We start from the raw sequence: 15,609 nt of genomic DNA, 5'->3' as shown, positions 1-15,609 counted from the left end.
TTTACAAATATTTGCAATGTAAATGTAAACAAATGTATTTATTTTCGCATAAAAGTATGATATATCGATGAAAAACAAAAAAACATGTATTTATGAACTGTATTTGTATAAATTGTAGTCTGTGAGACACAGATTGGGACGTATTAATTTGTGAATAGTGAAAAATATTTGTGACTTGTGTTTAGTTTGTGGATTAACATTTACGCATTTGTAAAGTATTTTGAGACTAATCTCTCTCCATAGGGTTTGGGCTGCCAATCGCGTTTCTTCTGAGAAAAAGAAGTAAAAGTAGGAGAAGAAGAAAAAACAGAACAAAATCAACAGGGTACCAGCACCTCCAGTGCTTGGACCCCTAATAAAAAGAATCTTAACAAACAAAATAGTTTTTCTTGCACTATAGTGCAAGCAATATAATTCTACACACTGATTGCTTGAACCCTAATTATGGTCAGATTAATTGCATTGTGATGTGATTTACGCGCCACTTGCTGGTGAACACCAGGTATTTTTTCAGAGTGACTGGGTCCAGCTTCACAGTGACGACATTTGCTGTTGCAAGTTCTTGCTAGTGGAAGTATAAGGAAGTGTTCTAGCTTCACGTAGATCTGTAAACATCAGCTCTTGCAGGACTTGGGACACGGAAGAAGGAATCATACCTAACTGTATCTCCATAACGGAGATCATATAGGATCATATTATACACGGTGAACTTTGTAGGTAAATGAAGTCATTTATTGTCTTTTTTGATGTTGTTGCCAAACCCATAGCTAGCTTTCCTAGCTAAGAAGTAGGCTTACAATTTTTTTGCAAATATCCCTGACAACATAATTCACTAGCCAGCATGGTCCTAACCATAACTAGGCATCTGAAATTTAGAGCCATTTAGCTAGCTAATAATTGAAACTACGACGAAGTATTGCGTTTGTCAGTGCTGTTTTATTGTACGGTTTTCTAGGTCACCTTAAATAAGTAACAGTTACATTTTAGTTAGCTAGCGAATGCGCTGGTGTATTGTAGGCAGTTTGTTACGATAAACAGACTCATTAGCCAGTTTAGCCATGAAACAAACCGTCTATTTCAACTGCTATTAACCTACCAACATTAGCTAACGTTGTGTATCATTTTTGTTGTCAATCCCTAATGGCACTTGCTAATGCTGTCTAATTCCGGTTAGATACGTCTGCATAACACAAGCTGAGGCTATATCGTTGAGTGGCTAGTGCTAGTGTGCTGTTTTTTTTTCTGCAAAAACCACGCAGTTTATTAAAAACATTATCTGGTAAATTTGTTGTTTTTGGTGTCTATATTACTATCTACTGCTCATATATTTGGTTAGTCCACTGAAAATCATGTCTAGGTCGTTATTTTCTGGCTAGCTAGCCAGTTAGCCGGTTAGCCTCCTTGCAACAGAGGTTATATGACCCAAAGCCAGCTAAAGTCTAGTAGTAATTTAGCTTGTTTTGATTTCTTCCTGTTTCTATTCTATGTGTTTCAGTGTCATTTAGCTTATATTGAAAGTGAGTTACCGAGCTGATGTCTAATTGTTGCTACACATCCTTGTAAAGATGAAAAAATTAAATTGACTTATTCTCAGTTATTCTATGATACTTAGTAGATTCGGGAGTGTATGAACAGTCAGAGTTTGTCTTGGTAGCTTCTGTTTGGATACATTTGTCACTTTTTTTCTCTACAGTGTTAAGTGGTACACCCCTTTTTTGAGTTTTTGCTTTATTTAATTTCAGTCATGTCTTTCATGTTTGCTGTTGCTGATTTTCAGCTGATGGCTTTGTTTCTGACAGGAGTCAGGAGTTAGGAAGTGTGACAGCCAAGAGGATGTAGCTGTGGTATGTGTGTGTTCTTTCACACACTAGCACACCCACACTCCACACATGTGTCAGGGGGAAGCAGTGACCATCACTGTGACTTTTCCTGACACTGTTGCATTTGTGTTCTGTCTTGTTTTATACAGTACACACAACTGCTTCTATAACAGAATTATCAGCAAATTCAAGGTGTGTTTGGATGATTCTATAAAATGCCTGTGTTTATGACAGGAGGCATCTATATCTCCATATGACATCTTATAATACAGAAGGAAAAAACTTAAACTTTCAAGAAAAGAAAACGTAAAAAGACTGTATAGTTATAGAGCATTTCTGTTGTTCCATTCATCATTACATTTTCACACAATGTGAAGGACAGCTGTGTTCAAATGAGTTTGTTAACTAAACTTGACAAAACTGGACATATATTTTTCATCAGACTGGTCTGTTGGCTTTTTTTTTTTTTTTTAAATTTTATTTATTTATTTATTTATTTATTTATTTATTTTTTTACACTTTCAGCCATTGATTGCGTGGCAGTCAGCAGTGGTATTCTATACATTTGTTACAGTGTAAAATGAGGATGATGATGATGATGATGATCTATTGCCTGGGGCAATAATGTGCTTTTATGTAATGATATATCAACCCCCCCAAAAACAAACAAACAAAAAAGACTATAGAACATTCCTAAACTGATAGCTTATAATGTTTTTTTTTTAAAGAAAATAAATTGTGACATATATTGGGGAATGTGTACACACATACATTTCATGATGTGTGTGTGTGTGTGTATGTATGTATATCTCTTAGGCATATATATATCTTAGGCATGGTCATAATTTAGAACCACTATGGAATTGTTAGTTACATTGCTTTGCACTGGATGAGTTCACAGTAAAGCATCAAATAATGTTCACTCAAGTTGTTTTCCTTCTGTCTCTGTTTACTATATAACTAATTTTAAGACATATTTGCATTCCATTCTACCTAATACACACCATCATTATTATTTAATCAACTACAAAATAGATTCTGCTGTTGAAATGAAAGGTGCCGTGATTTCTAAATCATAAAAAACAATTAATAAAATTCAGAAATATGCCCACAACATGGGTGATTTGCGTATGTATGAAAGCACCATTGACACTGAGGCATATTTTGGGATTTTAGAGAGAGATGCTGCCAACAATGTGATGTTTCTTTTGTGGATGTCCATGGTTATTTAAACAGGAAAATAACTGTGTTGTGATGTTATAACATCGTGGCTTTGTAGATGATGTGCATGTTTTTGATTGACCTGCTAGAAGTCAAGCTCTGTTTCCTGTGGTACATCATGAATGTACCTGTAGGCTGTGGGTTTGATTCCCGCTCCGGGTGGCTGTCTGTGAGCAGTTGGTGTGTTCGCCCTGTGTCCGCGTGGGTTTCCTCCGGGTGTTCCGGTTTCCTCCCACAGTCCAAAAACACACGTTGGTAGATGGATTGGTGACTCGACTGTGTCCGTAGGTGTGAATGTGTGTGTGTCTGTGTTGCCCTGTGAAGAACTGGCGCCCCCTCCAGGGTTTATTCCCGCCTTGGGCTCAATGATTCCAGGTAGGCTCTGGACCCACCGCGACCCTGAATTGGATAAGCGGTTACAGATAATGAATGAATGAACATCATGAATGGAAGAATGGTGACAACAGACAGTTGAGCTACTTGTCTCATGTCAGACAAGATTTGGCAAAGAATTCCATTTGTAAACGCCATGTTTTGATTTTTCACAAACAATTAAAAGTGTAATAAAAAAATACATCATGACACATAGGATGACATTTTTTTCAAGCAGACAAAGTCAGACCTCATTCTGCAAAACTATAACAATATGGCACATGCTTTCTGGGATTTCCTTAATTTGATCACAGTATTATTCAGAATTTTATTTATTTTTTTAACTGGCTTTTTAGTTTTTTTAATGAAGAATTGTAATGAAGTGGAAATCCATGACCAGACATTGCTTGCAAAGACCTTGCAGTTTTATACATGGAGCTGTATTGTAACGGTGTACAGATCTAACCGTGATTTGAAATTGTTTTTCTGAACCCAACAGACATTGTTCTTTGTGGTTGTAGTTTTATTCTCTATTAATTTATAGTCTTTAACTGCTTATCCAGTACAGGTATTGCTAGGTCCAGAGCCTAAATCACTGTGAGCATTGCAGGAGCAGTCTATCCATATACCCATTCACCAACATGTGTGTTTAAACTTTGGTAGGACCATAGCACCTGGACGAGACCAATGCAGTTACACAGTAAGACCAGTGGTAGGGCTTGAAACCCAGGACCCTGGAGCTGTGTGACACCACCACTACCATGCCACTATTCTTAACTTGTATGGCAGGAGCTACAAAAAGTAAATTTGTAGCCCTGTTTGTGAGAAACTTTCCAGTTGATGGTTTGTGAAATATTTTGTGGTTAATCAGTCATCAGTAGTGTGCAAGTGTTGACCAAATGCAGGTACTGAAATAGCTTTCAGTATAGGTTTTCTGACCAGGGAATATTACTGACATATTCCATCTTCACTTGCAGATAGAGGTTTGAAGAGGTGGAAGTATTGCAGATGTATTTTGTGGCTCCATGGAATTTGTCACATGGTCTTTTCCTAATTAGTAGTCACTTTTTTCTTTTTGTGTGTGTGTGTGTGTGGGGGGGGGGGGGGTTACTTTTTATTAGTTATTTTACAAACTTACTATCATGTTCTGCTAACATTTGGTAATGCTCTAAATGAATGAATTGTCATAATATTTCAGCAGACCTAGAAGCTGCATCGAAAACATTAGTTAAATTACACACTGTTGGTCTGTTCTAATGTTTGTCTCAGTTACCTTCTGACTGATGTAATCAACCTCAGCTTTTCAAGGAGAAGTGAAAAAGGGACCTTGATCTAGTTCGCAGTGCCTCTAGAAAGTGAACCTTTTTACCCTGGATGTCTAAAAATGGCACTGATCCCCTCTAGAACCCAGAATGAAAAGAAAGATTAAAGGATTTTTGTCACGAGTTATACATTGTTGACCATATCAATCAATGTACTGCAGTGATTAAATACTTATCAAAATTATCATCAAATGTAAACAAGCAGTAGTTGTCTTAGTCTGTTTTTGTATGAACATATACAATAAAGCTTTAGAACCCAAGATAGTGTGTTATCATGAAATACATAGTATGTTAGCACATTAAATATTTATTATCCAAGCAGTAGTTTGAGTTATATATAAAGAAAGAAGTGATTAAACAGAGCTGTGAAAGTAGCACTGCTTCATGTTTGAAAATAGGCGTTTCTTTTTGTCAAATTATAGTTCCTCAACAAGTAGCTTGTTGCTACGCCACAGTAATGAGCTCCACTCATTCACTGCAAAGTCTGGTAAGCGTAAACTCACTCACTACACTATCACTAACCTTCAGAATTAACTACCCATCTCACTAAAATATTCAACCACAGACTTCATGTTGTGCTGGTACAAGTGCATCAGACTCGTAACGAAATAACCCCAGACATGTCATTTAAAAACACATGCAATCCAACACCCTTGGATTTGAGCAAATAAGTTGTGTGCTCAGCATGATGTCCTGTGATTTCCAAGAGGGGCACGGGACACAACTGGTACTGTTGCTCTTACACAGCTGCTGTGTCTGTGAGCACTTGGGTGCATTCTCCCATGTGTATGTGTGGCTTTCCTCCCACGGTCAAAATACACATGTTGGTAGATGGATTAGCTACTCAAAAAAGTCCATGTGTATGAGTGAATATGTGAGTGTGTTGTATTGTGTTAGACTGGCGCCCCCTCCAGGGTGTGTTTCTGCCTTTCGCCCAGTGATTTCAGGTAAGCTCCAGACTCTGAACTGGTTAAAGAGTGGTTATATAAGTGGTTAAAGAGTGTGAATGAATAAATAAGCAGCGATTTTAGTGAACCGAAGGAAAAAAATACTGTTAAAGACCTAAAAATCTGAGCCTTAAAAAGAATCAATTGATCAAAATGACATTTAGCGAAAAATAAGGCCTTATTTCACAGGCCCTCTGTATTGTGTTTAAACATAAATAAATAAAGGTTTTAATGGTTTTGAGAATCCTAAAAAATGACTAGTTTCCCACAAGCAAAAATCAGTTTTCAAAAAAGGCATGTCTTAAAATGATTTTTTTTAACAAGAACATTCTCAAACTACAAAAAGTAGTTGGCCTAAAACCAGTATCATATTTTTGTCGTGGTCCGAGTCCAGATTTAAATTCAAGTCTTAAGTGAGTGAATAAAATAAAGAATACATTAAGTAAATATCAGTTTTGAAGTATATGTAATGGAAATGTTTCTATTGAAAGACCTTGTCTGCTTGTTTTGTCAGTATATTCATTTTTAATTGTCAACAAAACCCCCAAACTAAGTGCATGTTAGATCAGTGCTTTATCAGAACAAACATTCCGTTCTTCACCTTGTATGTCAAACTGAGATGTCTCTAAGCTGGCAGAAACAGTGAGTGATTATCTTCTGGTTATGATGTATAACCTACCTATATAAACTCTCTGTGAAAACACCTTCTTTGTCCACCTTCACATAGTACTCTGTGCTATTGTATGTTGACCACCTTAAGGTTAAATAAACTACTTTCTGATTGCAAATGCTCTGTTCATCTTTTGTGATGTTTGTTACAGTAAGAACAAAAAAAGTTATTTTTACTCTTGTAAGATGCCCATAATAAACTGTATATTGTAATATCAAAGCTTTCTTCTCTGCACTTAACAGTTCCTTTCTGAGGCTCAGCTGAAAGATGGTGAAGCCAGATATCCACACTCTGGCCCATCACCTGAAGCAAGAGAGACTGTATGTGGCTTCAGAGAAGCAACTTATTCAACGGCTCAATGGTGAGGTGCTGAAGACAGCAGAGAGACTGTACCGTGCAGCCTGGATAGCCAAACAGCAGAGGATTAACCTTGACCGTCTCATCCTCACAAGGTAAAAATACTTTATCATTACCAAATAAATGCTGTAATGCAAAGAAACAGTGGAACACAACCTGATGAATTGATACAATATAGTTTATAGCATCCTTTTGGGGGAAAAGAAAAACCTCATCTTTCTGAGAAATTCTCCAATTTGAGATGGAAAAAATGTAAGGGTTTATTTTTTTTCTTTTTCAATTTAAATTATAGACTGATAAACTAAAAATTAAATCTATAAAACAGGCAGCATGGTGGCGCAGCAGGTAGTGTCGCAGTCGCACAGCTCCAGGGACCTGGATGTTGTGGGTTCGATTCCCACTCCGGGTGACTGTCTGTGAGGAGTTTGGTGTGTTCTCCCTGTGACAGTGTGGGTTTCCTCCGGGTGCTCTGGTTTCCTCCCACAGTACAAAAAAACACGTTGGTAGGTGGATTGGCGACTCAAAAAGTATCCGTAGGTGTGAGTGTGTTGCCCTGTGAAGAACTGGCGCCCCCTCCAGGGTGTATTCCTGCCTTGCGCCCAATGATTCCAGATAGGCTTTGGACCCACTGCGACAGATAATGAATTAATAAATCTATAAAACCACTCAAATTTTTGTTACTTTTTTCAGCGGAACGTAGCTGCAAGTCACGTTCAAGGAAAGTTTTAACTGTTTTACTGATATTTAGTGTACATAATAGGGAGGCACACTGTAAAAAATGATGTGTTGAGTTTACTTAAATATATAGTGCAACGTTTTTGCAAGCATTTTTTTTTTAAGTATAACCCACTCTTTTTTTTTTTTTTTTTTTTTTTTTTTTTTTTGGCGATATTTACTAAATATTTTAAACAGACATTACTAACAAATCAGTGTTCTGTTTCATGTTGTTACTTAGAAAAATATGTTTCTCCAGTCAGTAAAATTAAGCTGTTTAATTTAGACTTCCTTAACATTTTAAGATGAATATAAGTAAGAATTTGCGTTAATACTACAACTGATGAGTACTACTAATGACACAATGAAAAACCATGGCAGGTTGTAGTACAGATGTACATCAATTAAGCATTACGCAAAAAAGTATTTTAGTGAACTTAAATCCAACATCATTTATTTCAAGAAATGGTATGCAAAACACATAAAACCACATACACTGTACTCTTCCAAGCAAGCAAGAAACATACAGGTGAAAAACAAATTGTACAGGTGAATTTATTATTATTCTCCCTTAAAAATATTTTACTTAGTAGGTTTTTTTTTTTTTACCTACGTTACTACTACTAACGATTAGCAAGTTATGATACTTTGAGGAGCAAGGGACAGAAGAGCTCTGCTTTTTGCTTATCCTCCAAAGCACAAAACACACCACAGGGGAATTTTTCAGGGTAGCTAACAATTAGCATACAATATCAGCTTCAACCAGCAGGGACAGACTTGGAATGATTAATGACAGCTGTGATTTTTGGTAAATAAAATAGTCAATCTGTTTCTCTGCATACTTTGTAACCCTTTTTCTGCAAAGATTAGAACCCCCACAGAGCAGGTGTGATGTGATGGTGGATCATTCTCAGTGCTGCAGTGACACTGAAGTGGTGGTGTTTTTAAACGAGCTGTTGTCTGGTTCTCAGAGAATAGTCCACCAACCAAAAATATCCAAATGTCCTGTGATCACTGATGAAGGACTAGAGAATAACCAACACTGTGCAGACCAACATATCTACATGGTGGATTCCAACAAGGTAGGAGTGTCATAGAGTGGACTGCGCTGTGTCTGATTCACTCGTACAAGCACAATACACACTAACACCACCACCACCACTTCAGTGTCACTGCATCGCTGAGATCCACCACCACATCACACCTGTTCTGTGGGGGTCCTGACCATAGAAGAAGAGGGTTACAAAGTATACAGAGAAACAGATGGACTACAGTCTATATGGTAAGTGGACCTGATAAAATGGAAAATGAGTGCAGATATAAGGAGGTGGTTTTAATGAATTGGCCTGTCGTTGTTCATCCCCCAGCTCAGCATTAATTATCAGAGAGGAAAAGCTAAAAACATTAACCTTAAAGCCAAAAAAATTACATTGTATGTGAACTGGAACACTTAAACATGTTCACATCATTACCGACCCCAAACCCACCTCACTAACCTATCAATGAAAAACAAAACTGAAGTACAGCCAAAATCCAAACAGTAGTGTAGAGTTTTGGAAGCATCACTTTTCACCATACATTTATGTCAACAACTTGTTCTTCAATGACAGAATCTTTGGGGACAGTTTCCCACTGTCTAGTTCCAGTAGCATTTTTTTTTTGGAAAAATTCAAACATGTACCTCAGTGGTTTGGGATAACTGAGATTGACTGCATACATTAGGCCAACGAGGATGACGCATGCATTCGGTACACTCTGTAATCCTGCAATCACCTGCACCCCAAAACGAACCTTGCCTCTAAAGGACTGCAATCTGCAGAGCCCCCTTTGGGGACAATCTTCAGTGTGTGATGTTTCAGGTCATCAGGGTCGATATCGCCATTGGTGTGCTAAAATAAACATAAAGGACATTATATGATAGTGTTTGCAAATGTGTTCCTCTCCATACTGGTCTTCTCCTTACATGTTCTTAAATGTGGACGTGTCCTAACTTTCCTCCCAGGAAAATTGCATTTCTTTTAATTACATTTTACAAATTAATTTTCATAGACATTTCTTCAGTTTGTTTGTGTAGTTACATTGCCATCTCTCAATTCTGTTAAAATGAAGCCCAAAACTCCACATGTTTAAGTATATTAAAAATATTACACATTAAGTATGTTAAAAACATGACTGTATGCAAATACCACACTAACCTGGTAATATGTCTCACAGAGTGCACTCTGTAAAAACTCCGGCAGCACTGCTGTGTCTGATCCACTCGTACCATCACAACACACACTAACACACCACCACCACGTCAGTGTCACTGCAGCATTGAGAATGATCCACCACCACACCAGACCTGCTCTCTTGTGGTCCTGTAGGGTATGTAGTATGCAGAGAAACAGATGTACTACAGTCTGTTATTGTAGAACTATAAAGTGCACCTAAGTGGAGCTGATAAAATGAACAAAGAGTGTAGACACAAGGGTTGGTTTAATGAAGTGGTCTGTGAGTGTTTATTATATGTATATTGTGGCACAGTATGCTATCCAATAGCTGCAACTGATATTTGGGAATAGGGATCTCAAAAATCACTATATATATATATATATATATATGTATAATTATATATATATATATATATATGTATAATTATAAATACACTGCAATGTCTAATCTACCTGCCATTTTAAATTCATGGGCATTCAGTGGTTTACCTGCCTCGTTTTGGGTGAAGTAGTGGGTTTGGGTACATCCTTTTTATTAAACATTATGGGTGTAATGGGACGAATATATACACGTACCCCAGTAAACAAGGAACGTCCCAAAACGACGTTCAAAATTGGTCTAAAAGTAGTCTGTCCGTCAAGGACATATTTTAAACGTCAATGGACGTCCAAAATACATCTTAATAAGTTAGTTAAGTGGTGACCAATCGATAACGTCAGTGGACGTCCAAAATGCATTTTATACAAGTAATTTATTTCGGGACCAATTAATAACGTCAATGGACGACCAAAATACGTCTAATACTCAGACGATGTCTGTGTTTGGACGTCTTTTCAACTTTCATTTTCAACCTTAAGAGAACGTTGATTAGACGGCAGTCATTACATTATTTCAACGTTGAATTAACGGCTAAATGTTTACTGGGACACCAATAATTTTGACTATTTCTTTTCACTATGGAGCTCTCCTAAATTTACACTAAAGAAAGTCACACTGAACATCTGAAGTCTGCGTCGGAAAAATTAAACCATCCACCTGCAGCTGCACAATGACTCCAGATAAACACAGTGTGGGTCACTGGCGGGGTACGACCACCATTAGCTTGGAGGAACGAGGCATTTGACCGCGTAAAATATACAGTTTGGCTCTTTGCCTGCTAAATTGAAATGTGTTTGTCCTGCAATTAGTCAGATATTTTTTACAGCATCCCAGTTTATTAAGGAGATGTAATTTTAATAGATTTAGTTTTAGTAGATTAGGAACTTACTTCCAGTCGGGAGACAACGTATTTTACCGTAGGGCTGCATCTCTACCAGCAGCTCAAAATGAATTAACACGCAAAAGAACTGTATGGAGATACTCTCTTATTTAATCTACCCAATTCTCTTTTTACCTTCCACCAGCCTGCACAACGATTGCACTGAAGAGTGGAAATCACCGTCACTGTCTCAAACCACTCCCCACTGCTTGCATAGTGCACTACTTTAACCATAGCATATCGAGTAGTGACAAAGTGGTACATACAGAGTTGGCTAACCTACTGTACATTACAAATGAATTTAATTCAGACATATACATGCACTCTTTTGGTGGATGTGCTGCTATTTCATGACCTAGAAGGAGTGATTTGAGACGAAGCCTCAAACAGACTAAAGGCCGTTCATGCCGCTTTTTGGAAGAGAAAAATGTTGTAATTAGGATATTAAACTTTAAGAGTGTTTATGCACACAGATCGGCTGAGTTTGAGTTTTTGAACAGTTTTTGAAGACACAGCTCCACACATGAGAACACACTGTTAACAGCTACATATCAAATGTTCAGACTCAAACGACTGAATACTGTCTGTAAACACTTAAATGATCAGTCATTGTGCTCTTACCTATGCAATCCTTCCTTGTGATGTTATGCATGTGGTCCAAATTTTTTCTTCTTTGCGCCAACATCCTTAGTCATGTGGTGTCCCAAAAAGTCTTAAAATATTTAGTAACGTTTACTCCATTCTATAGTCACACAGACATTTGCAAAGAAATATTGCAATTTATATGCAATGTTTCTGCAATATTCTGAATATAGTAAACACACAAAATATTGGGCTGCTTTTACTCTTTTAATTAAGCGAAGTTAACAAAAGGTAATTTTAGGTAAAATCTTTTCATTTTAATGAGCAATAATTACTGGATATAAGAATCATTTTTTTAGAGTGCACAAAAATGAAAATGTTTGGCTGAAACCAAACGATATGAAACATTTGACTGAAGGCAGAATACCGAACATGGTTTTTCTCAGTGTTTCATTAATTTTTACCAGCTGAGAAGATGTGTGCCTTGCTGTAATGCTTGTAAACACAACAGCTCTTTTGTGTCTTTTACTCTTCTCTGGAGTTACATTTTGATTCGAAACTGCAACTTTTGATTCGAATTTGCTTGAAACTGCACCAGGTACTAGAAAAAGGTAACAGCGTCATTAAACACATCATAATATAGCAGGATAATTTTACTTCTGGGCAGCTCAGAAATGAGCTCCTGCTGTCAGACCTAGTGATAGGCAGTATCCACATTATTCATACCATCATACCGTCTCAAAATATTAATAAGCTGTATGGTATTATCGTAGGGTGGGGGTGCACTGTCGGGCTGCGTAAGCCTCATATGAGAGTATGGGTCGAGGGTTTTTAAGCTGTACAGTTCAGCTCAGCACAGCCCGACAATACATACCAATACACGTTAAAGATAAAATAAAGTGCTGGAGGAACAGAACAGTTAGAAAAGAAGTGAAATAAGACTCTACATTTCTAGTTCTACAATGTTTAGAAGCATAGCTGGCCAACTAACAGGCACTTGTTTTGGCACACCACAACAGATGATTTTCCTGCAAAGTGAAGGCACAAAACACATATTTTTCAGAGGATAAAGACTCATACCTGTGAGCAAAATGTTGAGTGAAGTGTCTTCTGAGTGTTTTCAGCTTACTTGCTCTCTCTTTTAACCCAAGCTCAGTGCTAACTCAAAATTGTGGTGGGCTACAGGGCTTGTGTTTTTTCACCACCTGTTTTCAGACTGTGACATCACCAGTCAGTGAGCTCACACAGCACCCCTTCCCTGTTGCTCTTTTAAATGCACATGAATTTATATTTTGGTCTTGTGCCTAACTTGGACACAGAACAGAAATGACACACCATGCACATCATAAACCAGCGACCTTTTGATCACAGGTTCTCTTTTTTTAGATTTTTAGGCCACATCTGCTCCCTTGGCTTAAAGACGACTTTTACGATTTTAATAAAAACCACTACATATGAAATTCTGAGAATATTTCCTCGGCATTTGCCAGCTCTCCAGTCTGTGCTTGATACAGGTCTAATGTAATTGCGAAAAACTGTGTCTGTCAGTGGGTTAAAAAAACTCTCTTACGTCGATATGCTAGGCCTTCTCTCTGCATCTGAGGTTTTTTAGACAAAGATTAGACTTCTACATGTTGAATAGTATGTTGTTGTTGTTGTTATTACTTTTTAATTAATTACCCTCATGCAAATCACATTCCCTGCCCTAAATGTCTGATTTCTGACTTCCCCACAGTGCGGAAGCCTCCCCAGCTGAATGCTGTCAGCGTGCCAAGGTATTAGAGGACACAGTATTTGTGGATGGCTATAAGACACTCTGCTTTCAGGAGAGCATCTATGGAGAGTTCCTTGGGCGGTTGAGGGAGAATCCACGTTTGGTAGCTTCCTGTCTTGTTGCTGGAGAGAGGTTAAACCAAGAACATACTCAAGGAGTGATCCACACGGTTTTCACCTCACTCTATGGCAATTGCATCATGCAGGAGGATGAGAGTTACCTACTGCAGGTATATATATATTTTTTTATTTATATATATATATATATATATATATATATATATATATATATATATATATATATATTCAATATATTCATTCATTCATTCATTCATTGTGTGTAACCACTAATCCAGTTCAGGTTCGCGGGGGGTCCGGAGGCTACACAGCTTCATTTGGGAGGGAACACATGCTGTAGGGACGGCAGTCCTTCACAGGAAGACACAAACATTCACTCTCACTCTCACACCTATGGACACATTTGAGAGTGGGACAGGTTACTGGAGCTGTGTGACTGTGACATTACCTGCTGTGCTGCCCTACATATATATAATATACAGGGTGGGCCATTTATATGGATACACCTTAATAAAATGGGAATGGTTGGTGATATTAACTTCCTGTTTGTGGCACATTAGTATATGGGAGTGGGGAAACTTTTCAAGATGGGTGGTGGCCATTTTGGATCCAGCTTTTTTTTTTCAATGGGAAGAGGGTCATGTGACACATCAAACTTATTGGGAATTTCACAAGAAAAACAATGGTTTAACATAACTTTATTCTTTCATGAGTTATTTACAAGTTTCTGAGCATAAAATGTGTTCAAAGTGCTGCCCATTGGCTTTGGAAATTTTTGTGTTAGCCTTCCTTCTTCAAAGTCCCTTAAACTCTATATAAATCTTTTACCACCTCCAAAGCATCCCCATCACACTGCCTCCACCATGCTTGACAGATGGCATTAAGCATTAGTCTTGCATCTCATAAGTGTTCTTCAGTTTAATCCAAAGACCTGAAACTTGGACTCATCTGTACACAATATCTTCTTTCAATCTTCCAGTGTGTTTTCTCTTGGGCCCATCGTAGTCTTTACTTTTTATTAGCCAGTCTGAGGTATGGCTTTTTCTTGGCAATTCTGCCATGAAGTACAGCATCTTGAAGTCGGCTTTTCACTGTTGATGCATTGGTGTTTGACAGGTTCTATTTAGTGCAGCTGTCAATTACCGTATTTTCCGCACTATAAGGCACACCTAAAAAACTCAAATTATCCCAAAAGCCGACAGTGCGCCTTATAATCCGGTGCGCCTTTATATATGGACCAATATTGAGCCACAACAGGTCTCGCAACTACGGTAAGCAGCCGCCTACTTCATTTTCTTCCGCGCGTGGTGCATGCTGGATATATACCGGTATATACATTTCATTTCCATTTGTTTTTTATGTAAAGACCCCAAAATGGCTGTTAGCCTAATAACATTCTTAACTTGAACTGGCAGCCGTACCAGGAGATTGAGGCAGAGAGAATTGTGTAATGGACAAAATTGCTTCTGAATTGCATGTGTTCTCCTTTGGAAAAGAGGGAAATTTTTTCTCAATTTGGAACAGTAGTGTATGTATATGTAAGTAATGTTTAATGCCATGCGCTTCAAATAACCACTGTTCTAATGACCTTTACTATTTATTTGGTTACACTACATAATAACATGACATTACTGCTCAGCTTTGGCTTACAAAAAAAAACTCTTTGTCCAAAAATGATTTCCTCCTTTACACATAGGTCCTACGTTACCTGATTGAATTTGAGCTTAAGGAGAGCGACAACCCTCGTCGTCTACTACGGCGAGGAACATGTGCCTTTAGCATCCTTTTCAAGCTCTTTTCTGAGGGCCTGTACTCTGCCAAACTCTTCCTCACTGCCACTTTACATGAGCCCATTATGCAGCTTTTGGTGGAGGATGAAGACCACCTGGAAACAGACCCAGCAAAGCTGACTGAAAGATTCACCCCAGCCCAACAAGAGCGCCTATTTGGGGAGAAGGGCTCCGATGTCTACCGGCAAAAGGTTCAAGCAGCTGTAGAGGTCAACGAAGCAAAACTAGTGGCCCTGGTCAATTCCTTCATTGGCTACCTAAAGCAGAATACCTACTGCTTCCCCCAGAGTTTGCGCTGGATTGTGTCTCAGATGTACAAGACACTAGCACGTGTGGAAAGTCTGGATGTGGGAGAGGTAAAAACCATGTGCACAGACCTGCTGCTGACCTGTTTCATCTGCCCTGCCATTGTGAATCCTGAGCAGTATGGGATCATTTCAGATGCTCCCATCAATGAAGTAGCACGCTTCAATCTCATGCAGGTATGGTGT

At 38.1% G+C, this 15,609-nt stretch overlaps 1 protein-coding gene across 4 annotated transcripts in view; it reads left to right on the top strand.

Moving 5' to 3' along the window:
- Positions 1-526: 526 nt before the first annotated feature.
- Positions 527-15,609, top strand: part of gapvd1 (GTPase activating protein and VPS9 domains 1) — a 57,788-nt gene continuing 42,705 nt past the window's right edge. For 3 of the 4 annotated variants that reach the window (XM_066643516.1, XM_066643515.1, XM_066643512.1), the window contains exons 1-4: positions 527-717; positions 6,595-6,804; positions 13,213-13,480; positions 15,025-15,600. In XM_066643516.1, the coding sequence (XP_066499613.1) occupies positions 6,620-6,804; positions 13,213-13,480; positions 15,025-15,600 (1,029 nt within the window). In that variant the 5' untranslated portion in view covers positions 527-717; positions 6,595-6,619. The remainder of the gene's footprint in view (positions 718-6,594; positions 6,805-13,212; positions 13,481-15,024; positions 15,601-15,609) is intronic. The other variant, XM_066643513.1, reaches the window with a different exon arrangement.

The sequence above is a fragment of the Hoplias malabaricus genome, chromosome 14 (assembly GCF_029633855.1).
Source record: "Hoplias malabaricus isolate fHopMal1 chromosome 14, fHopMal1.hap1, whole genome shotgun sequence".
In the NCBI taxonomy this organism is placed as follows: domain Eukaryota; kingdom Metazoa; phylum Chordata; class Actinopteri; order Characiformes; family Erythrinidae; genus Hoplias; species Hoplias malabaricus.
Note: the sequence above shows the minus strand (reverse complement) of the source record. Positions and strands in the feature narration are given on the sequence as shown.